The following is a 23539-nucleotide window of genomic DNA, read 5'->3' as shown; positions in this document are numbered from 1 at the left end:
AAAGTCAGAAACGTCGGCTTCTGAGACTGTACATATGTATGAATGCATGCTTGCATCTACGACTGTAGATGTGCGTGTTCTACAGACTTATTTCCATTAGAAACTTGATGTAGGATATATATAGTGGCTGTTTTGCTCAGACTTGTTCTGAGTTTCTTAAGGCTTCTGGTTAGTTTAAATAAACTTGAAAAGTAGCTAAGAATAAGATGATAGGATAGATTTTTTTTTGTATTTTTTTCTTATTTCTTTATTTCCTTTTGTTGCCCTTGTTGTTTTATTGTTGTAGTTATTATTGATGTTGTTGTTGTTGGATAGGACAGAGAGAAATGGAGAGAGGAAGGGAAGACAGAGGGGGAGAGAAAGACAGACACCTGCAGACCTGCTTCACTGCTTGTGAAGCTTGTGAAGCCACTCCCCCGGATCCTTATGCAGGTCCTTGCCCTTAGTGCCATGTGCGCTTAACCCGCTGCACTACTGCCTGACTCCCGATAGAATTTTTTTTTAAAGCTAAACAGTGTCATTTTCATCTATTGACTGGTTTACCAGTTTTTTTCTTGAATGCTAAATTTTAATTTATAACAAATTTTAATTTATTTATAAAATAGAAATATTGACAAGACCATAGGATAAGAGGGGTTTTACTCTCTGCTTAGTGAGTGGGATTTTTTTTTTTTTAGATTCCACCTGAGGTGTATCAAACTACTTTTCTTTTCCTGTGTAACTTGTCTCATTTTTTTTTTTTTAGTATAATGTGCTCAAAATCCATCTCTGTTGTCACAAAATGGACACTGTCCTCTGGAATAAGAAGGGTATAATTCCATACAATTCCCATCACCAGAGTTCTATATCCCATCCACTCTATTGGAAGCTTCTCAATTCTTTACCTTCTGGGAGTATGGACCAAAGATCATTATGGGGTGAAGAAGGTGGGAGGTCTGGCTTCTGTAATTGCTTCTCTGCTGGACATGGACGTTGGCAGGTGGATCCATCCCCCCAGACTGTTTCTGTCTGTCCCTAGTGGGGAAGGGCTCTGGGGAGGTGTGGGGTTCCGGGACACAGTGGTGAGGCCGTCTGCCCAGGGAAGTCTGGATGGTGTCGTGGTAGCATCTGCAACTTGATGGCTGAAAAACATTAAGATGTAAAGCAGAACAGATTGTTTAGTAGTCAGGAACCTAAAGGTAGAAGTCTAGCAGATGAGATTTGGGGTCTTTGTGTTGGAAGAAGCTAGAGAGTCTATTTTAGGTATCCATGTTTCACTTATCTATATTCCATATATGAATGAAATTGTCTGGTAGCTGCCCTTCACTTTCTTACTTCATTACACATAATAACCTCTAAGTGCATCCATTTTGTCTCAGAGGACATCAATATAGTCTTTTAACTGCTGAGTAGTACTCCATTGGGTATATGATTTTTTTTTTTACTTATAAGACTCTGATGAGTTATTTTTATTCTGCTGTTAAAGGCTCCCCCCCCTCTTACTCTAGCAAAGTATTTCTCATAGGGTCCCCCCATATTTTAAACTTTTAGTCAGAAAAGAAAATGACAAGACACATACCAGAGAAGCATGTGGGTCATTCGGGCAAAGATGGCTGACCCATGCTATTTCTGTTTTTGCTCACTTGTAAAGCCCCACCTCCTCCTCCTTTCTAAGCCACTCATATATCCATTACAACTTCCAGGTGCTCTTCCTTTCTCCTTTCCCTCTCAGGTCAGGGAAACAGGACCTTACTTCCGCAGGTATTCTTCCAATTCTCTTCCCTCTCCGTAATGGGGGAGGGGGAAGAAGGTACCTGGTCACAAAAGTTCCAGGTCCCAGTTGAGCTGGGGTTCAGAATTCTCTGGTCATCTTCGCCTAGTATTTCCCTCTCTGGGGGCATGAACCACAATTCTTTTTGGTGTGCAGAATGGAGGCATTCTGGCTTCTATAACTGCTTCACCACTGAACATGGATGTTGGCAGGTGTATCCACACCCCCAGCCTGTTTCTATCTTTCCCTAGTGGGGCAGGGCTCTAAAGAGGTGAGGTTCTGGGACACATTGATGATGTCACCTGACCAGGGAGGTCAGGATAGGATCATAGTAACATCTGAAACTTGGTGGCTGAAAGATGGTTAAGACAAAAGGAAGAACAAAACTTTTTATAAACAGAGGACAAAGAGTAAGACTAGAGCCAATGAGAATAGGGAGCCTAGGGTGGAAAGAAGCTAGGATTTCTATTTTAGAGATGTTTCAAGGATCCCAGCACTTTAGTAATCTTGGCTTGAGCTTAACAGCTAACATGAAAATGGACTAGAAATATTATCTGGGAGGATGGTGTGAGAGTGGAGAATGGAATTACCACTTAAAATCATCATTGGAAGGTTCCCTAGTCTTTATCCCTCTGGGAGTATGGACCCAGGACCATTCAGGGCTGCAGAAGGTCTGGCTTCTGTAATTGCTTCTCTGCTGGACATGGGTGTTGGCAGGTGGGTCCATACCCCCAGCCTGTTTCTATCTTTCCGTAGTGGGGCAGGGCTCTGGGGAGGTGGGGCTCCGGACACACTGGACATTGGGTTAAGGCAGTTAATTATATATACATATATATATTTAACTGTTTACCCCATCGATCTCACTTGGAGCCCGTGTATCTTTGTATTTAGCACAGGGTCCTGTATGACCTCTGGGCCTCTGTTAGTCTGAGCTCACAGTCCATGGTCACATCTAGGGGCGTTCTAGGCTACACTTGTTATAGCTTCAATCCTCTTCAAGTAGGATGACCAGCCTCTCTACAGAGTGGGGCAATCCCTACTAGTGCTAGGTTGTAGTGAGAAGAAAGTCCTGGAGAGGCCCATGAAAGGGCCAGTGAAGACATTCTCATTGGAGTGACTAGTGATAGCAAACAGAGGGATTCCTGAGAGGTCTAGGACCACAGTGTCTATGGGGAAATGTGAGAATGCCCTGACTGGGACTCCTGCTGATAGGGTGTCTCATGTTGCCCAAAATGGCCATCACTAAGTCAATCAGACTCTTGCCCGTTCTGGTTTTTGAAGTCCCATTTATTTATATACCAGACCTTCCTTATCCATATACCTGTGGATTGACATTTTGGCTATTTATTTATTTATTTTCCCTTTTGTTGCCCCTTTTTTATTGTTGTTGTAGTTATTATTGTTGTTATTGATGTCATCCCTGTTGGATAGGACAGAGAGAAATGGAGAGAGGAGGGGAAGACAGAGAGGGGTAGAGAAAGACAGACACCTGCAGACCTGCTTCACCACCTGTGAAGCGACTCCCCTGCAGGTGGGGAGCCGGGGGCTCAAACCCGGATCCTTACTCTGGTCCTTGTGCTTTGCGCCATGTGCGCTTAACCCGCTGAGCTACCGCCCAACTCCTGACATTGAAGCTATTTCTGTAACTGACTACTGTGAATAATATTGTGATAAATAAGGGGAGCAGTTATCTCTTGAGGATTCTGTTTTTATTCCTTTGCTTTTCTTAGGCACAGCATGCCATGATGCTCCTTCCTGCTTCTAGGTTTCAGCACTATGGGAAAGCTATGGAAGCTTAGGATGCTTCTTTCAACCTGAACATAAAATGCTGCCCTGAACTTTTTGCTTCCTCGTTTGCATGTTCTTTCATCTAGTATGGGCTTCCTGCCCTATAACAGATACCACTTGTATCAGCTCACATAAATGTGAATGCATGCCCTCACAGCCGAGCATCTTGCTACTTGAAACTCTCAGTGTGTTGCAAGCTTCCACCACACATGACTTCTTCTCTTTCCTTATAAATACATTTTTGTTCCAAACCTGGTTGAGAAAGGCCCCCAGTGCCCCCTTCCTTGGCATACCTCTCTCCCCCAAAGGTGCCATCAATTCTGAAATGAAGCCCTTTTCTTTTTCCTCAGCCCAGAGTGGTACGTTTTATTTAAGTTCACAATATTTACTCATGAATTTCCTGCGGATTAGTTATTGGGAGCCTGTTTTCTATGTGAGCACATCAGAGGCTCAAAGATGACAAATAGCTTGGCTTAGCATCCTGTAATCATTACCAAATGTTTTGAAAATTAACTTTCCAAGGCAGCTGTCCTCCCAGATGGAGTTTAACATCCCAGGTGACTTCAGTCTTATAGCTGCTCCGTGTGCACTTGTTCTCTCCTAATCAGTGCAAAAGTGGGGGTGGGGGGTGGGGTGGGGTGGTTGCAGGATGTCTTAAACATACCACTGTCCTTGAGTCACTTCAGCTCACGTACTTGATAAAATAAGCCACTCGGCTATCTGGTTCAAGTAAAAAAAAGGTTTGTTCTTCGTGCTTGGAATAGGGATATTTGGGAACTGTGGCTGAGAACCAGTGATGTTTACCATTGTCATCTCACACTGTTACCTGAAGGCTCTGCAGTCAATCTGTGTAGTTCTAGGTAACACGATTCAAGCAAAGTTTGAAAACTGTTGCTGGTTCATTAGTTCCAGAAAGAGTCTAAACTTGTGAAATGACTTGTGAATAAGATAATATGCACCCCATGCAATAGGTTATACTTTTTTTTTAAATTAATGATGTAATACTGATTTACAAAATTATGAGACAACTAGGGTATATAATTCCACACAGTTCCCACCACTAGAGTTCAGTGTCCCCATTTCTTCCATTGGAAACTGCAGTAGTTCTCCAAAGATTACAGATATGGGTTGATTAGGATTTCTGTAACTATCCATATTTATATTCCTTCTCTTCCTTTCTAAGTCATACCCACACATATTGCTACTTCCAAATGCCCTTCTTTTTCCCCCTCTCCTTTCTGTTTTTAAAATTTATTTTATTTATTCCCTTTTGTTGCCCTTGTTGTTTTATTGTTGTAGTTATTATTGTTGTTGTCGTTGTTGGATAGGACAGAGAGAAATGGAGAGGGGAAGGGAAGACAGAGAGAGTGAGAGAAAGACAGACACCTGCAGACCTGCTTCACCGCCTGTGAAGCGACTCCCCTGCAGGTGGGGAGCCGGGGTTCCAACCGGGATCCTTATGCCGGTCCTTGTGCTTTGCGCCACCTGCGCTTAACCCGCTGCGCTACAGCCCGACTCCCTTCCCTCTCCTTTCTTTGTGTCTTGATGGAATTGGAGTTTAGAGCCCTCTGATTATCTTCCCCTAACATTTCTCTTCCTCTGGGATAAATGGATCAAACTTATTTTTAGGGTACAGAAGGTGGGAGTTTTAGCTTCTGTAATTGCTTCTTCCCTGGACATGGGCACTGGCAGGTCTACCCATCCCCCCAGCCTGGAGAGCTGAGGTTCTGGACACAGCGATGAATCTTCTGCCCAGGGAAGTCAGGGTGGAGTCATAGTAGCATCTGCATCTTGGTGCCTGAAAAACAGTAAGATATAAAGCAGGACAAAACAAAACAAAAAATAGGAACCAAAAGTAGGAATAGAACAGATGAGAAGAGGGATCTTAATGTGGAGAGAAACTAGGAAGTCTATTTTAGGTAGATTCCTAAGGGCCCATGACTTTAGTAGTTTTTGTTTGAGCTTTATATCTAACATTCCAGTAAGAAATATTATCTGTGTTCTGTGTGGAATAAGGGTCGCAGATCAAATCAATGGGGTTTACAGTTAACAATATTTATATACTTTCCCCATATTTGGGAGCTACTCTCTTCCTTGATCCAGCTTTCTAGTCCTTTTTCCAAGTATGACACCATCTCCCAGATAATAACCTGGATCCATCTGCATATTAGCTGGCAGGCTCAGGAAAAAAACTAGTAAAGTCACGGGCCCCTTGGAATATACCTAAAACAGACATACTAACTTTTTTTTTTCCACCATTGATACCCCAAATCTTCATCTGCAATGTTCTTGCCTTTAGGTTCATGATTAGTCAACAGTTTGTTCTGCTATATGTTAACTCTTTTTCAGCCACCAGATTCCAGATGCTATCATGATGCCAACCAGACTTCCCTGGGCAGATGACCCCACCATGTGTCCTGGAGCCCTGCTTCCCCAGACCTCTGCTCTAGTAGAGAAAGAGAGAGACAGGCTGGGAGTATGGATCCATCTGCAAATACCCATGCTCAGCAGAGAAGCAATTACAGAAACCTTCCACCTTCCACCTTCCACCCATAATGACCCTGGATCCATACTCCCAGAGGGATAAAGAATAGGAAAGCTATTAAAGGAGGGGATGGGATACGGAGTTCTGGTGGTGGAAATTGTGTGGAGTTATACCCCTCTTATCCTATGGTCTTGTCAATATTTCCATTTTATGAGTAAAAATTAAGAAAATATCATCTGAGAAGATGATGTTAGAGTTGAATATAGGGCTAGTATATATTTATACATTAAATTTGAATATTAATTTTGAAATATTTACATTTATGATTTTAAGTTTACCAGTTAAAAATCATACTATGTCTATTGATGTGTTGTTTTTTCAAAATGTTTTCTATTAAAAGTTTTAGGTGTTTCTTTCTGGTTACATGTATTACTAGATGTTTTATATTTTTAAAATTATTTTTGAATGAGTTACCCACAATACGCAATGTCTTCTTGACTATTAGTATAGTGAAAATATGTTTGATTTTTACATGTCATTATCCTGATATTTCAATCTTAGTAATTTTATTTATTATTATTATTTTAATATTTATTTATGTATTCCCTTTTGTTGCCCTTGTTGTTTTTTATTGTTGTAGTTATTGATGTCATTGTTGTTGGATAGGACAGAGAGAAGTGGAGAGAGGAGGGGCAGACAGAGAGGGGGAGAGAAAGACAGACACCTGCAGACCTGCTTCATCACTTGTAAAGTGACCCCCCTGCAGGTGGGGAGCCGGGGGCTCAAACTGGGATCCTTATGCCAGTCCTTGTACTTTGTGCCACCTGTGCTTAACCTGCTGCGCTACCGCCTGACTCCCAAAAGTGATTGTTTATTTGATATTCAATGTCTCATGCCATTTTAATTTTTATTTATTTGTTTGTTGATTTAATAATGATCAATAAGATAAAACAAGGATAAGAAGGGGTACAATTCCACACTGTTCCCACCACCAGCTTTCTGCATCCCATCTCCTCCATTGGAAGCTTCCCTAATCTTTATCCCTCTGGGAGCATAGACCAAAATTCTTTATGGGGAGCAGAAGGTGGGAGGTCTGGCTTCTGTAATTGCTTCTCCACTGGATATGGATGTTGGCAGGTGGATGCACACCCCCAGCCTGCTTCTGTCTTTCCCTAGTGGGGCAGGGCTCTGGGGAGGGGAGGCTCCAGGACACACTGGTGGGGTCATCTGCCCAGGGAATTGTGTGGATTAACTTTACCTAATGTTGAACCACATAAGTATTTGTGGAATAAACAGGACTTGCTAGACTTCACTTTCTTGTGTATTTGAAGTGCTACAACTCTTGTGGCGTTAGTGAAGCGATTGTTTGCTTCCCCTAAAACTAAAACTCTGGTGTTTCTGCTTCCCTTTCAACAATAACACACATGTTTGTATTACTAGTTCAGCTTTATTTTTCTGGGCTATTCTGAAAGTTCAATTTTCATTTTAATGCTACATATTTTATGAAAGTCTTCAGATTTCAAATCATAATATCAACACTAACAGTTCAGTTCATGTGTTCTCATTAGAATTCTACCAAATATCTGGCTGGGCAGCTGTCCTCGCCAAGTGGAACATGTAACCATCAAATTGAAACATGAATTGGGGATTACAGCTGTGATGAATTTCCAGACTGAATGGGACATTGTACAGAATTCTTCAGGCTGCAATCGCTACCAAGAGCCCATGACTCCAGACACCATGACTAGATTGTATAAGGATGAAGGCATAGCCTACATCTGGATGCCAACACCAGACATGAGCACTGAAGGTAGGTACCAAAAAAATCTTTGTGAGTTCACTATGAATGTGTTTAAGAGAAGCTCTTACTGTCTGCCTGTCGATCATCTATCTATCATCCCTTATGTTTTTAAAAAAAAAAATATATAAAGGAAACACTGACAAAAACCATAGGATAAGAGGGGTACAACTCCACACAATTACCACCACCAGAAATCCGTATCCCATCCCCTCCCCTGACAGCTTTCCTATTCTTTATCCCTCTGGGAGTATGGACCCAGGGTCATTGTGGGAGCAGAAGGTGGAAGGTCTGGCTTCTGTAATTGCTTCCCTGCTGAACATGGGTGTTGGTAGGTCAATCTATACGCCCAGCCTGCCTCTCTTATTCCCTAGTAGGGTGGGGCTCTTGGGAAGTGGGGCTCCAGGACACATTGTTGGGCCTGTCTTCCCAGGGAAGTCTGTTGGCATCATGGTAGCATCTGGAACCTGATGGCTGAAAGAAGAGCTAACATATAAAGCCAAACAAATTGTTGACTATCCATGAATGTAAAGGCTGGAAAAGTTCATATGAAGAGTTGGGGGGGGGGGGTCTCTGTTTTGTAGATAGTTAGTAGGCCTATTTTAGTTATATTCCAAAGGGCCCATGACTATACTATTTTTTTTTCTTTCCTGATCCTGACATCTGATATGCAGGTTTATCTAAGTTATTGTTTTGGGAGATGATGTCATGGCTGGAGAAAGGACCAGAAAGCTGGATCAGGGAAGAGAGTAGCTCCCAAATATGGGAAAGGGGTATAAATATTGACTGTAAACTGCATCAATTTAATGTGATCTGGGGCCCAAAATCATCTTAGAAGCCTATGTGACCTCTGCATCCCTGTAGATCTGAGCTCACATTCTGTGGTCATGAGTAGGAATGTTCCAAGCTGCCCCAATTTCAGGACCCATCTTCCTTAGGTGGAACATAGAGTATGTTGTCCAGCCTTCCTTTGGAGGGTGGAACATTCCCTACCGTTGTTGATCTACATTGAGGGTTAGGTCCTATGAGGGCCCACAAAGGGGTCTCTTTTGTTGTTCCTGATGGAGATGACCAGTGACAATGGAGAGAGGGACCTATTCGAGATTTAGACCTCTATCATCCTTCTGTCAATCATCTATCCTCATCTACTTGCTTGCTTAACTTTCACTTTTTAAGTCTATTTAAAATCTCATTAGTAATTTACAAAATTATAAGATATTATAAGATGTCAGGGGGTATAATTCTACACTATTCCCAGCACCAGATTTCTATTTTCCTCCAGTGGAAACGGTTATAGTTCTCCTAAGGCTGTAGATACGGGCTGAGTACATATCTCTACATCTATATACGTATATTATGTTTTTCCATTTTTATTCACTTCTTTGGGCCCTGATTCACTTCCTTTCTTTTTTTAAATTTTATTTATTTTCCCTTTTTGTTGCCCTTATTGTTTTTTATTGTTGTTGTAGTTGCTGTTGATGTCGTCGTTGTTAGACAGGACAGAGAGAAATGGAGAGAGGAGGGGAAGATAGAGAGGGGGAGAGAAAGATAGACACCTGCAGACCTGCTTCACCACCTGTGAAGCGACTCCCCTGCAGGTGGGGAGCTGGGGGCCCGATCTGGGATCCTTATGCCAGCCCTCCCAGTGCATCTGCACAGGGAGGGCAGGATGGGATTGTAGTAGTTTCTGCAACTTGGTGGTTGAAAGCCTGCTTAATTGCTTAATTTTCTATAATCAAAGGACTTAAATTTGAATGACATATAATGAAATGAATAAAATATTTACTGATAATCTCTCTCTCTATAAATATCTTCTGACAACTTATCTTGGATTCTGCTTAAAATGCCTCCTTTGATTTGCTTAGCCATTAAGCATAGTTCTTTTTTTAATAATTTTTTTTTTTTTATGCAGCAGCCCTGCTTCACCACTTGTGAAGCTTTCCCCTTGCAAGTGGGGACCAGGGGTTTGAACCTGGGTCTTTGCGCACTTCTTCTTCTAGCGTTTGCCCTTCTTCCGTAGCCAGTCAACAGCATCAGGTTGAGCCTGATGTAAAGTTTCGAGACCTCCTTTGAATCTGGAGAGGTGGCAGTCATTGACTATGTGGGTCATAGTGTGTCTGTAGCCGCAGGGGCAGTTGGGGTCGTCTCTGGCTCCCCAGCGATGGAACATAGCGGCGCACTGGCCATGGCCTGTTCGATAGCGATTGAGGAGGGCCCAGTCATAACGTGCTAGGTCAAAGCCGGGTTGACGCTTGCAGGGGTCTGTGATGAGGTGTTTGTTCTTGACCTCGGCTGACTGCCAACTCTGTTTCCAAGAGTCTGGAACAGAGAAGTTCAGTGTAGGCGTAGGGGACCAGATTGGGTGAAGAGACGTCAAGCGTTGGACAGGGTGGGCGAAGATCTCTGCGTATATTGGCAGGTCCGGTCGAGCGTAGACGTGGGAAATGAACTTAGATGATGCCGCATCCCGGGCAATGTTGCTAAGAACTGGCAGCCATGGAACCGGGGTGGAACGGATGGTTCCAGAAATTATCCTCATGGAGGAATATAATTTGGAATCGACCAAGTGGACATGGGGGCTACGGAACCATCCTGGGGCACAGTATTCTGCAGTGGAATAGCATAATGCCAGAGAGGATGATGGTAGTGTGGAAGCGCTCACGCCCCATGAGGAGCTGGCCAGTCTTGCAATGATGTGATTCCTCGCGCCCACCTTTGCTGCAGTTTTTATGAGATGTTCGTGAAATGACAGAGTGCGATCAAGAGTAACGCCAAGATAGACTGGCTGGGCTTCATGCCGGATTCTCGTATCACCAAGCTGCACATTAAGCTCACGCGAGGCCGAGGCATGGTGTAGATGGAAAACAGATGATACAATTTTTGCAGTGCTAGGGATTAGTCGCCATTTTTTACAGTAATCAGATATCAGAGACATGTGTTTCGTGAGTGTTTCCTTGAGGATGTCGAACTTGGATGCCTGAGTTGCACAGCAGATGTCATCGGCGTAGATGAACTTCCTTGAAGAAGTTTCTGGGAGGTCATTGATGTAAATATTAAATAGCGTAGGAGCCAGAACAGAGCCCTGGGGGAGGCCACTTGAGACAAGTCTCCATCTGCTAGACTTGTCACCCAGATGCACCCGGAATCTTCTGTTTTGGAATCTTCTTGTCACCCAGATGTACCCGGAATCTTCTGTAATGTGTGCACTTAACCAGATGCACCTCTGTCTGTCTGTCTATCTATCTATCTATCATCTATTACTGAACAACTAACCTGCCTAGCTACCTATTATCTTCTGAGATGAGATGAAATCGGGCGTGTTCAGGGTGACGTGGCCATAGGCTATGTGCCTGCCATGGGTGAAGTATCTGCATTAGGCTGCACCGTGAGGTCACAGTGGTCCAGAAAAGCAGCAACAGCAGAGCCGAGCACCCGAGTGGGACGGTCGCTTAGCACGCAGCACTTACATGTCAGAAAAGCAGCAACAGCCCCTCTCCACATGGAGCATATAACAAATGCAGGGCAGACAGGTACTAATAACTGCAGACACATGCAAAATCATAATAATTTTCTCTATTAGAAAGATGACAGAAACATTGCTGTGAGAGCATGCACAGGTAAATCGGCCTAGGACAGGCGTAGAGAATATTTTCTTGGGAAATAATGTATGAGCTAAGATCTGAAGAGAGGACTGGGAGGAAGTAATGGTGGAAAATAGCCTCGGACACACCGGGACCTGCTTGAGAGTGTTGTGGGGACTGAAAGACATGAAAGCTAGTGCCCTTGCAGACCAGAGAATGGGGGAGGATGGAGAAGGACTTTGCCTTCCACCCTGGGAGATGCCAGGTCCTCACTGCACTTTGGAGAATGGCTTAGGGACTAAGAGATCCGGGGCAATCAGGACATTCTTGAAACCACTAAAGTTAGTGAAGCTTGGAGCTGAGTAGCCATAGTGAAACTTTGCTTATTATGCTAGCACTAACTGAGCATATATTTGCAAAGAGGATTGCACGGTGACAGTCCTAGACAACAGAGACAAATAACGCAGCCTCGCTCCAATGTTAAGGGATAGTTAGTTACACAAGTTCAGAACTAAGTTAAGTACAGAGAAGACTATGGTAGCAACAATTCAAGTACTTTAGAAAGATCACCTTAGGAGAGGAGTTGTGTTGTTGTTTTCTTTTGAGGACACAGGACTTCACAGACACTGTTTGACTGCTTGAGGTCAGGTTTTCACAAAGAGGGGAGAGAGAGAGAGGGAGGGAGAGGGAATGGAAGAGAGAGAGGGAGAGGCAGAGAGAGGGAGAGAGGGAGAGAGAGGGAGAGAGAGGAGAGAGAGAGAGAGGGGGGGGAGAGGGAGAGAGAGAGGGGGAGAGGGAGAGAGAAAGAGGGGGAGAGAGGGGGGAGGGAGAGAGAGAGAGGGAGAGAGAGGGAGAGGAAGAGAGAGAGAGAGGGAGAGGGGGGAGAGAGAGGGGGAGAGAGAGAGGGAGAGAGAGAGGGAGAGGGAGAGAGAAAGAGGGGGAGAGAGGGGGGGAGGGAGAGAGAGAGGGAGAGAGAGGGAGAGAGAGGAGAGACGGAGAGGGGGGGAGAGGGAGAGAGAGGAGAGAGGGAGAGGGGGGAGAGAGAGGGGGGGAGAGAGAGGGAGAGGGAGAGAGAGAGAGATTAGGGATGGAAATAGAAGCAAGCACCCCACAGTACTGGAGCTCTCACCTGGGCCACGGCATCCTGCCACTGGATTTTTGGCCACTTGTGGGACAAGGCATGCGCCTTACCTGATGAGCTATCTCTGGGCCCTGGAGGCAGAGACTGTGGAGGCTGCCTAAGTGTTGGCATGACAGATCACTACGGAGAAAGGAAGGGAATTCAAAGTAGACTAAGCAGTAGACCAAGGTGCAGAGGCATAGAGGGCAGAGAGTTGTAGAGGGGTAAAGTAATTGCTGTGGAGTAAGATTCTGGTAGAGGAAGAAGAAGATGCTGGAAGTCAGAGAACCCAGTTGCACTAGTAGTAGCAAGCAGTTGTCAGCAGGGGGAAGCAGAGAGCTGTAGAAAGCTCAGCTCCAAGGATTTCAGTGAATGGCTATTCTGGAGGAAAGAAAATGCCAGAGATGACGAACATGGAGGTACTTAAAATTTTTTTAAAATTGATTTAATTATGAATGAAAAGTCCATTGGATAAGAGGTACAATTCCACACAGTTCCCATGACCAGAATTCTCCATCCCAACCCCTCCATTGGAAGCTTTCCTGTTCCTTTTGTGAGGGTGGACCCAGGATCATTATGGGAAACAGGAGGTGGGAGTTCTGGCTTCTGTAATTTCTTCTCTGCTGGACATGGATGTTGGCAGGTAGATCCACACCCCCAGCCTGTCTCTGTCTTTCCCTAGTGGGGCAGGGCTCTGCAGAGGCGAGGCTCCAGGACACAGTGGTGAGGTCGTCTGCCCAGGGAAGTCAGGATGGTGTCATGGAAGCATCTGCAACTTGGTGGCTGAAAGGAACTAAGATATGAAGCAGAACAGATTGTTTAATAATCAGGAATATAAAAGTGAGACTATAGCAGATAAGATTTGAGGTCTCCATTTCGGAAAAAGCTAGTGGGCTATTTAAGGTATATTCCAAGGGGCCCATGATTTTACCAGTTCTTGCTTGAGAACAACAGCTAATTAACAGGTAGACTAAAGGTATTATCTGGGGAGGTGGTGTCAGGGTTGGAAAAAGGACTAGAAAGCTGGATCAGGGAGGAGAGTAGCTCCCTAATATGGGAAAGGGGTATAAACATTGTTGACCATAAATGCCATCACTTGATCTGGGGCCCATCTTCAGCACAGGAGCCGGTGTGACCTCTGCATCCCTGTAGGTCCAGGCTCCTGCTCTGTGGTCACAACCAGGAACATTCTAGGCTGTGCTCACTGTGGGACCTGGGACCTGTCTTCCTCTAGGGGCAGAGCATGCTGACCCAGTCTCCCTTCAGAGAGCCGGGCTGTCCCTACCATTGTTGTTCTACATGAAGGGACAAGGAGACAATTTTGTCAGCATCCTTGTTTTTTCAGAAGTCTCCGTTACACATCAAATACTCCTTTCAGAAACATCATGGTGCCCTCGTTTAATTCTCACAGGACCCTGGGCAGCTGAAACCATCTTAGATTTGCAGAGAAAGACTGAGGTCCAAAGAAAACAAGGTTATACAGCAGAAAGTGAGAGTGCCTACATCTCAGTGCACAGGGACTCAGAACGTTTCTGCAGACCCCATGCTAGGAAGCATCTCTCCACATAGTCACACAGCTGCGGCAAGCATGTTTCTGAACACCATCTCATTTTCGCTCTCCCAGAATCCATGGTCACATGGAGTAAGACAGAATTCTAAGTTGCTGGGGAGGTATCGTGTCTCGCCAGAGTCAGGAGTTCAGGATGTGAGAGGGGGTAGAGAACTTGGGGAATCACAGACAGGATGTATAGGTCTAGCCCACTATTTGGAGGAAATAGCTTGGTAACTGTCCATCGTGACACTTTCCCAAATAAACTCCATTTAGACATAAGAACTCTGCCTTTTCTCAAGGATGGGAGGAAAAAAAAAAGATTTTATTGGCAGCGAAAAGCTTAGTTGAATCTCCATGATCTCCTTTTCAGCCTTGTTTCTCTGCTTTCAGAATCAGAAAGATTGTTAGGATAGAATGCCTGAGGCTTCCAGAGGATCTTCTGATATTTGCTTTCTTTGCTATTTATTTATTTATTTATTTATTTATTTATTTAGATTGATTTACTTCTACTGACGTAACATTGCATTATAACACTGCATTAAAGGAGTCGAGTGGTAGCCCAGCAGGTTAAGCACAAGTGGCGCAAAGCACAAGGACCAGTGTAAGAATCCCGGTTCGAGCCCCCGGCTCCCCACCTGCAGGGAAGTCGCTTCACAGGCGGTGATCAGGTCTGCAGGTGTCTGTCTTTCTCTCCTCCTCTCTGTCTGCCCCTCCTCTCTCCATTTCTCTCTGTCTTATCTAACAATGACGATAACAAGAACAATAATAACTACAACAACAATAAAAAAACAAGGGCAACAAAAGAGAAAAGAAATAAGTTTAAAAAAAATAAAAAAAGAAACACTGTATTAAAAAAAATTCTACCACTTACAAAAAACATGGATGAATCCTTGAGGAAATAAGCCAGATGGGGAAACACAAACACCATGTGACTTTCACTTGTTGGATTCAGATCTTATAGCATTTGTATCCCTTTGTGGTTAGATGAAAGGAGGCTCAGAAAGTTGAGGCGCAAAGAATGTTGTAAGGATCCCAGTTCGAGCCCCGGCTCCCCACCTGCAGGGCAGTCGCTTCACAGGCGGTGAAGCAGGTCTGCAGGTGTCTGTCTTTCTCTCCCCCTCTCTGTCTTCCCCTCCTCTCTCCATGTCTCTCTGTCCTATCCAACAAGGACTACAACAACAAAGCAATAAGGGCAACAAAAGGGAATAAATAAGTAAATATTAAAAAAAAAGTAAGAGAAAAGAAAGGAAGTTGAAGTAACTGTAGTAATGCTCCCTTTCCACCTCACACACTGATGGCCAAGGTCCTCAGGATTAGTCAGTAGTGGGCTTCATGCACCTACAAACTAGTAGGTGAGTAGTAGGTACATGAAGAAAATCGCTCTTCCCAAGGAGCCACTGGGGTTGCGTGGAATCACTGTTCAGGGTTATAATGGCGGGGCATCTTTCTCTTCCAAGAAATTCGATAACATGAATAACAACAAAATAAGAGCTGCCACTAGGGGGAAAACAAAAAACAAGAACAGGAAGTGGAAGCTGTCAAACTAACCAAAGGATGTAAATGCTTCAGCAGTGTCCCAGGAGAGTTGTCAAACATCTACCGACCGTTCCTGATAAACAGAGCAAGTTTAGACCCACAGTCAGTCCTTGTGACTCCCAATATCGGCACTGTGAGCACACAGGTGAATATGATCAGAACTCTAGAGAACAGGCCTGTGGGGAAGCCTCTGAGTTGTAGCGTCATGCAGTCAGATGGCAGCCCAGGAAGAAGGCCTTTGTCAGGCCTGACTGGCTCCTCTGGTTGTCACAGACCTGCCAGAGCCAATCTTGCTATGTACGGATCCTCACGCTGGCACGTTGTTTTGTCACATATGCTGAAGTCAAGTCCTCTAGGTTTCTTCTCTCTCCTCTCTCTCTCTCTCTCCTTCCCTCTCTCTTTCTCTCTCCCCCCTTCTCTCTCTCCCTCCCTCTCTCTCTCTCTACCTCTTCCTCTCCCCCTTTCTCTCCCTCTCTCTCTGCCTCTCTCTTTCCCTCTCTCCCTTTTTTCTCTCTCTCCCTCTCTGTCCCTCTCTCCCTTTTCTCTCTCTCTCCCTCTCTCTCTATCTCTCCCTGTCTCCCTATCTCCCTTTTTTCTCTCTCCCTCTCTTGTCTCTCTCTGTCTCTCCCTCTCTCTCTGTCTCTCCCTGTCTCCCTCTCTCTCTGTCTCTCCCTGTCTCCCTCTCTCTCTGTCTCTCTCTCCCTCTCTTTTTAATTCTGATAGTGTCTTTTACCTGGTAAACAAAGATCTCCCAAACATAGCACTCTCCTGGAAGAACAGGACAAATCTGCTCACTAAGGTTCCCTTATCCTTCCTTCATACAGATGCACAGATTGTGTTCTGCCCTCTGTCCGCTCAGCGCCACTGATGACAAATGTCTGTCCTTGCCCAGAGTCCTCAGCTGCCCCGTGCTGTCAGACTCTCGGCTGTTTGCTCAGAATTCAGTCCTGTCTCTTGCACAGACTTTGACCTTCGTCACAGGACACCCGGGCTTAAGCTCAGAGGTGCCACTGAATAGCTCTGTCATGTAGTACAAATAAGTCTCTACGTTTGCAAAATGAGCATAATAATTTCTGCCTTAGGAAGGGTAACAAGATGGGGCCAGGCGGTCGTGCACCTGGTTAAGCACTCACATCTCAGTGCACAAGGACTGGAGTTCAAGCCCCTGGTCCCTACCTGCAGGGGGAAAGCTTCACACTGCAGGACTGCAGGTGTCTCTCTGTCTCTCTCCCCCACCCCTCTCAATTTTCCTCTCATTTTTTTCTTTGAACTGTACTACAAGAGAAAAGTTTCTCTTTTAATAAATATATTTAAAACAACAACAACAATTCAGAAAGACAGCAATAGAATGAGATAGTTGGCATGGAAGTGCTTGGCAAAAAAAAAGTCACAGCGTTGGAACTGGGTTATTATGGGTTCTGAGTCCTAGGTTTTAGCCAAAGGACTTTCTAGATCGCATGACTTTTATCTGTATCACACTGCAAAAATGCACAGGAAGAGAAATTCCATAAAGTCGTACTGAGCCCTGACATTTCATTACTCCTGGAGCAAGAAAGACAATGCTTATGTATGTTAGAAAGGCTAGAAGTTGTGGTAGGGGTGAGTTATTGCAGAGTCAATCAGAGTTAGACTTCAGGCATCTGTGGGGTCCCCCCTCCCTACATGCAGTTTCTAACTTCTCTCTGGCTGCCCAGCGGTCCTTGTCTTCTCTCCTCTGGCTTACACAGCCTGCTCCCGGGAAGCCTTTAACCACCCAGGATGGATTGATCAGCTTGATGAGGTGTGGACCAAAAGTTACATTAGGGAGTTGAATCATGTGTGAGACCAAATTGATGTTATTGGATTTAGTTTATTTTCCTTTTATTTGTGCACTTAATGGCTGCCTATTGGATATCCACTAGGAGCAGAGAACCATTAAATTCCAAAGTCAGAATCATAGATTTTTTTTTTGTTCTATTTGTACAAGGTTTAACCAAACTGTCCACATTTAAAATTTGTTGTCCTTTTTAATATAATTTAAAAAATATTTATTTATTTATTCCCTTCTGTTGCCCTTGTTGTTTTATTGTTGTAGTTATTATTGTTGTCATTGATGTTGTTGTTGTTGGATAGGACAGAGAGAAATAGAGAGAGGAGGCGACGACAGAGAGGGAGAGAGAAAGACACATTTAAAATTTGGAATAGTTTACATCAAATGATGTGTCTTTTTCATTCCTTTAGGAAATGTTGATTTTAGAACAGAAGTTTTATCAAATTTAATTTTATATGAAACCTAAAGATAAAAAAATTACTGACTTTGTTTTAAAAGTCCTGATTCTGGGTACCTTGTTTTTATCCTTTAGTGGGTTATGTCATAGCTCAGACCTTCTGAAACAGATTCTCAAGTAGACAGACAAAGATCTTTAGGCACAGTGCCCCTCCAGCATGGAGCAGAGATGTGAGGCACCCAGGAGTTTGAGGTGCAGGAGTTTTAAGATGCAGCCTGGCCAGGTTCACGGTTTGTAGAAAGCTTATTGGAGAAATCACGCCGATAGCAAGCAGGACTTTGCAGAGGACAGTTAGGACTATATAGTAGTACAATGGTTAGGACCAGAGGCTCTGGAGTTCTACTGGCTGGGCTTGATTCATCATGAGTGTAGAACTTTGGCCAAAGTTCTATGATACCTCCACCCCCTCAGATGTGAATTGAAGGTAATAATGACAACTTGAGTTGTAAAGTCAAGTAAAACAGTGTTCTGATAGGCTAGGGGTGTGGATCGACCTGCCAATGCCCATGTGCAATGGAGAATCAATGACAGAAACCAGACCTTCCACCTTCTGAGCCCCAAAAGAATTTTGATCTGTACACCCAGTAGGGGAGACATGACAGGGGGAAGATGACCAGAGGGCTCTGAATCCCAATTCCATCAGGACTCAGAGAGAGAGAGAGAGAAAGAGAGAAGAGGGGGAAAAGGAGAGACATTTGGTTGTAGTAATTGGTGTAGGTGTGACTTGGAAAGGAAGAGAAGATGTGACCATGGGGGGGGGGAAGGGGGGCAAACATATATAAATATGGATAGATAATTTTATAAATAATAGTTAAGCCACATCTGTGACTTTAAGAGAACTTCTCTATGGAGGGATTAGAATGGAGGGATTGGGGATCCAGAACTCTGGTGAGAGTTCTACCCTGTTATCTTCTAAGTTTGTAAATCATTATTATTATTATCATTATTTGCCTCCAGGGTTTTTGCTTGGGCTCGGCCTGCACCATAAATCCACTGCTCCTGGAGGCTATATTTTTCCCTTTTGTTGCCCTTGTTTTTTCATCATTGTTGTGGTTATTATTATTGTTGTTGTTGATGCCATTGTTGTTGGATAGGACAAAGAGAAATGGAGAGAGGAGGGGAAGACAGAGGCGGAGAGAAAGACAGACACTTGCAGACCTGCTTCACCACTTGTGGATCGACTCCCCTGCAGGTGGGGAGCCGGGAGCTCGAACCGGGATCCTTAAGCTGGTCCTTGCGCTTTGTGCCACATGTGCTTAACCCTCTGTGCTACCGCCCGACCCCCAAGTCACAATCTTATTGGCCAAATGATAAATAATATAGATTGAGTGAGATTGACTCCTTTAAGCAATCTGAACGAGTTCTGTGTTTTACATTTATCTGGAATCCTGTTGAGTTCAAGCAAACTAAGAATCTTTCTGAAGTTCTCTAAACCTCTGCTCCACCTTTACACACCCTACTGGCAGAGATAAAAATCCATCCTTCTGAAGCTGGGACTGGATTTTTCTTTCGAGGGAAATTTTCACCCATGCAGAAGTTATTCAGAGGAGCAGCAAAAAATCAAGAGGTGGTTCAGAGCTGACCCACTGCCTCTGTAATGCTCTATTTTACTATTATTATGAGAATTTCAAAGTCTCGCCTTTTCCTTCAAAATTTTGTAAGAAGCAAAATCCAATACCCCTCCCCCCCACTTCCCCAATGTCACTATGATTCATGGAGATTCAGAAGAATTATTGTTTTTTTACTTTTCATTTATTTAGTTAGTTTTTGCAATGGATTCACTTATTTTAACGTTATTGGTGATTTCATATTGATCCACAGAACTAGATGACAGAGGTCTAATTCTGCATCTTTCCCAAACCCAGGATCCTGTTTCCTATCCCTCTATTAGAAGCTACAGCAGTCCTTCCAAGGTCACATATAGGGGTTGACTATTATTTCTATAACGATCTGCCTATATTTATATGTATTTGTCCCTTTTTTTCCCCTACGTCCCTGCCTTCTTTTATTCTTTTTTTTTTTCTCCAAGGTTACTGCTTGGGCTCAGTGCCTGCACCTTGAATCCACTGCTCCTGGAGGCTATTTTTCCCCTTTTTGTTGTCCTTGTTGTTTTATGGTTGTAGTGGTTATTATTATTGTTGTTATTGATGTTGTTGTTAGATAGGGCAGAGAGAAATGGAGAGAGGAGGGGAAGACAGAGAGGGGGAGAGAAAGACAAACATCTGCAGACCTGCTTCACTACCTGTGCAGCGACTCCCCTGCAGGTGGGGAGCCGGGGCCTCAAACTTGGATCATTATTCCGGTCCTTGCACTTTGTGCCACATGCGTGTGCTTAACCCACTGCACTACCGCCCGACCCCCCTTGTGTTGATTTATCCGGGCTGGCTTCATGGACGGGTAACAGAGACGACCAGAGACACACGGCTGGGCTGAGAACGCAGTTTAATCTTTATTCACGAACGGGCAAATCACCACACTATGTGCTTTTTCTCCATCATCCTCTCTCCCCAGCTGCTGCTGGGACTCTGCCCGTCCTTAGCATAGGGGGCAGGGAGAAAGCGGGGCACGAAACTAGCAAGGGGCAAAACAATTCTTCTCAGAGGTCGGGGGGAAGGGAACATACCAACAATTCCCCCTTCTGTTTTTAACTAAATGACCACAGTATCAGGGGTGTGGGGTGAACAGAAACCTATATCATACAAGCATTTTCAAAAAGGAAACTGGCACAAACATGGAGAAACATGTAAGCAAGTAACAAGAACCAGTGTGCTGCCAAGGGAGGGCCTGAGGGGGCCATTTTTTTGCCTCTGTGGGCAAAACTTTATCAGCTTAAAAAAAAAATTTCCTGCCTCTGGGGGGCGTACTTGCCTCGACGGGCATTTTATAGCATGGGGGCGGGGAACGGCCTAGAGTCCCAAAGGCAACTGGCTGCAGTCAGTGTTTGAGAAATATAGCAGCACTTTTGCACTTTTGTGCAAAGTGTCTAAGGGCACCTGACCACCACCACAACAACACCCTTGCTTTCTTTTCTAAGTCACACGTACACCTGTGACTACTTCCAAATGTCCTTTTCCCCTCTTCTCTCTCCGAGTCCCCATGGAGTTGGAGTTCAGAGCCCTCTGGTCATCTTTCCCCAATACTTCTCCCCCTCTGGGCGTATGAACCAGAATTCCTTTTGGGGGGCAGAAGGTGGGAGATTTAAGCCAGAAGAACGTTTATTAGTGACAATAATAATGGAAGTTTCATGATTCCTCTGTGTGTGTGTGTGTGTGTGTGTGTGTGTGTGTGTGTTGTGTTTTCTCAACCCCAGGCCGAATTCAGATGCTGCCCCAGGCAGTCTGTCTCCTCCACTCGCTGCTGGAAAATGGGCACACGGTTTATGTCCACTGCAACGCCGGTGTGGGCCGCTCCACTGCTGCTGTGTGTGGCTGGCTCTCTTATGTGCTGGGCTGGAAGCTCAGGAAGGTGCAGTACTTCGTTATGGCCAAAAGACCGGCCGTGTACATCGATGAAGACGCCTTAGCCCGGGCAGAAGAAGATTTTTTCCAGAAGTTTGGAAAGGTTCGTTCATCCATATGCAACATATAGGTGGGTGGTCTGCCCCCTCATGCCCACCACCCTCTTCCTGGATTTCCTTAGAAGGCACTGAAAAGATTGTGTGGCCCGTGGAGCTGACTTTCTGTTACACTTGGACTGAGCTGTGTCTTTGGAAAATTTGAGGCAGGGAACTGTGACAACAAGAAACGCTGAGCATGTAGACCTTGCAGTGTTGTCCTTGCAATGTTGTTTTACCACCACGCAAGAGAAGCAGCGTGTGTCCTCAGGCAGAGCGCTCCTGTCCCCTTTGCTTTATGGACGCTGCCTTAGCTGTGGGCTGCATTCACAGCTGTGCTTTGTTGCTTCACTACAGATTGGCATGCAAACAGAGAGGGAGGTGAATTTCTTCACCTGTGCTCATACACGGATGCACATCTGCCAAACTGAAATGAAGTCATAAAAAAAGAGAGATGTCAATTGTCAGAGAAAGAAGTAGGGTAGAAACCTGGATTCTGACCAGAGCTCCCACCTAAAAAGAATTTTGGTCCATATGGCCAGAGGGGGATAAAGGAAAAGGAAGCTTCCAATGGAGAAGCTGGGACACGGAGCTCTGGTGGTGGGAACTGTGTGGAATTGTCCCCCCTGTGATCTTACAATCTTGTTAATCATCATTAAACCACTATTAAAAAAAAAACTTGACTCTGACAAAGAAAGTGTTCAATATTACCAGAAAATAAAGACTTTAAAACTGTGCTTTTGTCTTTTTTTTCACTGTTATTGCTCTTATTCCAAAGTATCAATCACTCCCATATGTTCCTACAACCCTCTATGATGCCCTAAGTCAAGCTATTATTTATCTATTTGTTTTAATTGATGTTTAACGAGCAAGAATAGCTTTCCAGAGGTCTCTGTGCCAGTCAAGAACAGTTTATAACACATTTATTTGACTCAGTGCTTTGGTTTTCAGGCATACTGTGGTGAATTTGATTTTGCTCTCAGAGTAAGTTCAATATTTCTGTAGAAGTCCCCACAATGAGAAAGGAAACAGTGCTCTGATCATGTGCCATGAAAATTAGAACAACAGTTAAATTGTGTAGAACCTCATTTAAAACACGATAGACTATCTCAAGGTCAAGGCAGCCAAAGCTGTATGTACTTCTGAGATAATAGTGTATTATCAAAAGGCCCCCCCCAAACCAAATTCATACGTTCTTCTCCCACAGTACAGAGATAAATCTGGTTCAGTCTTCAATTTTACAATGCACAGTTCTGTTTCTCCAAAACATGCAGATTTTCACCATGGGGTCAAAAGAATATACACAAATGAACAAGACAGTGCTTTCAGAAAACCTGCAACTTCAAAAAATCCTCATGTTCCATCAGCTGCAATGTGGGATTGAACTATGAATAATTTGCTAGAGGAAGGTGCTTCTTCTTCTGTCCTAAGTGTTTCGCAACTAAAAATATTTTATGAGAGCTGGGCAGTAGTGCAGTGGGTTAAGCGCACATGGTACAAAGTGCAAGGACTGGCATAAGGATCCTGGTCCGAGCCCCCGGCTCCCCACCTGCAGGGGAGTCGCTTCACAGGGGCTTCACAAGCAGGTCTGCAGGTGTCTGTCTTTCTCTCCCCCTCTCTGTCTTCACCTCCTCTCTCCATTTCTCTCTGTCCTGTCCAACAATGATGACATCAAAAACAACAATAATAACTACAACAACAATAAAAAAAGCAAGGGCAACAAAAGGGATAATAAATAAATTAATATAAAAAATTTAAAATATATATTTTATTTGTTTATTGGATAGAGAGAGACCGAGAGAAATCAATAGAGTAGGAGGGAATAGAGAGGAAGAAAGAAAAAGAGACACCCCCTCCCCCCCGCAGCACTGCTTTACTCTTGGGAAACTTTCCCTCTGTAAGTGAGAACTGAGTGCTTGATCCTGGATCCTTGAGCATTGTAACACCTGCGCCATATTGGCTTGGCCACCACCCTACCCAGTTTCACTGTCTTATACAGTTTAATATTCACAATATCCTTTAAAGGAGAATTCATTCTCTCCATTATTTAGATGAGGAAACTAGCACTCTGAGAGACTAAGTCAACTCGTCAATGTCAAAGGGTGAGTA

The 23539-nt window shown here is 44.2% G+C and overlaps 1 protein-coding gene across 2 annotated transcripts in view; it reads left to right on the top strand.

Moving 5' to 3' along the window:
- Positions 1-22164, top strand: part of EPM2A (EPM2A glucan phosphatase, laforin) — a 101307-nt gene extending 79143 nt beyond the window's left edge. Inside the window, exons 3-4 of one of the 2 annotated variants that reach the window (XM_007517845.3) lie at positions 7592-7833; positions 21188-22164. In XM_007517845.3, the coding sequence (XP_007517907.2) occupies positions 7592-7833; positions 21188-21465 (520 nt within the window). In that variant the 3' untranslated portion in view covers positions 21466-22164. The remainder of the gene's footprint in view (positions 1-7591; positions 7834-21187) is intronic. The other variant, XM_060188723.1, reaches the window with a different exon arrangement.
- The last annotated feature ends 1375 nt before the right edge of the window (positions 22165-23539 follow it).

This window comes from Erinaceus europaeus, chromosome 4 (genome assembly GCF_950295315.1).
Source record: "Erinaceus europaeus chromosome 4, mEriEur2.1, whole genome shotgun sequence".
NCBI lineage: Eukaryota > Metazoa > Chordata > Mammalia > Eulipotyphla > Erinaceidae > Erinaceus > Erinaceus europaeus.
The sequence above is the reverse complement of the archived record's forward strand: the minus strand, read 5'-3'. Positions and strand labels throughout refer to the sequence as shown.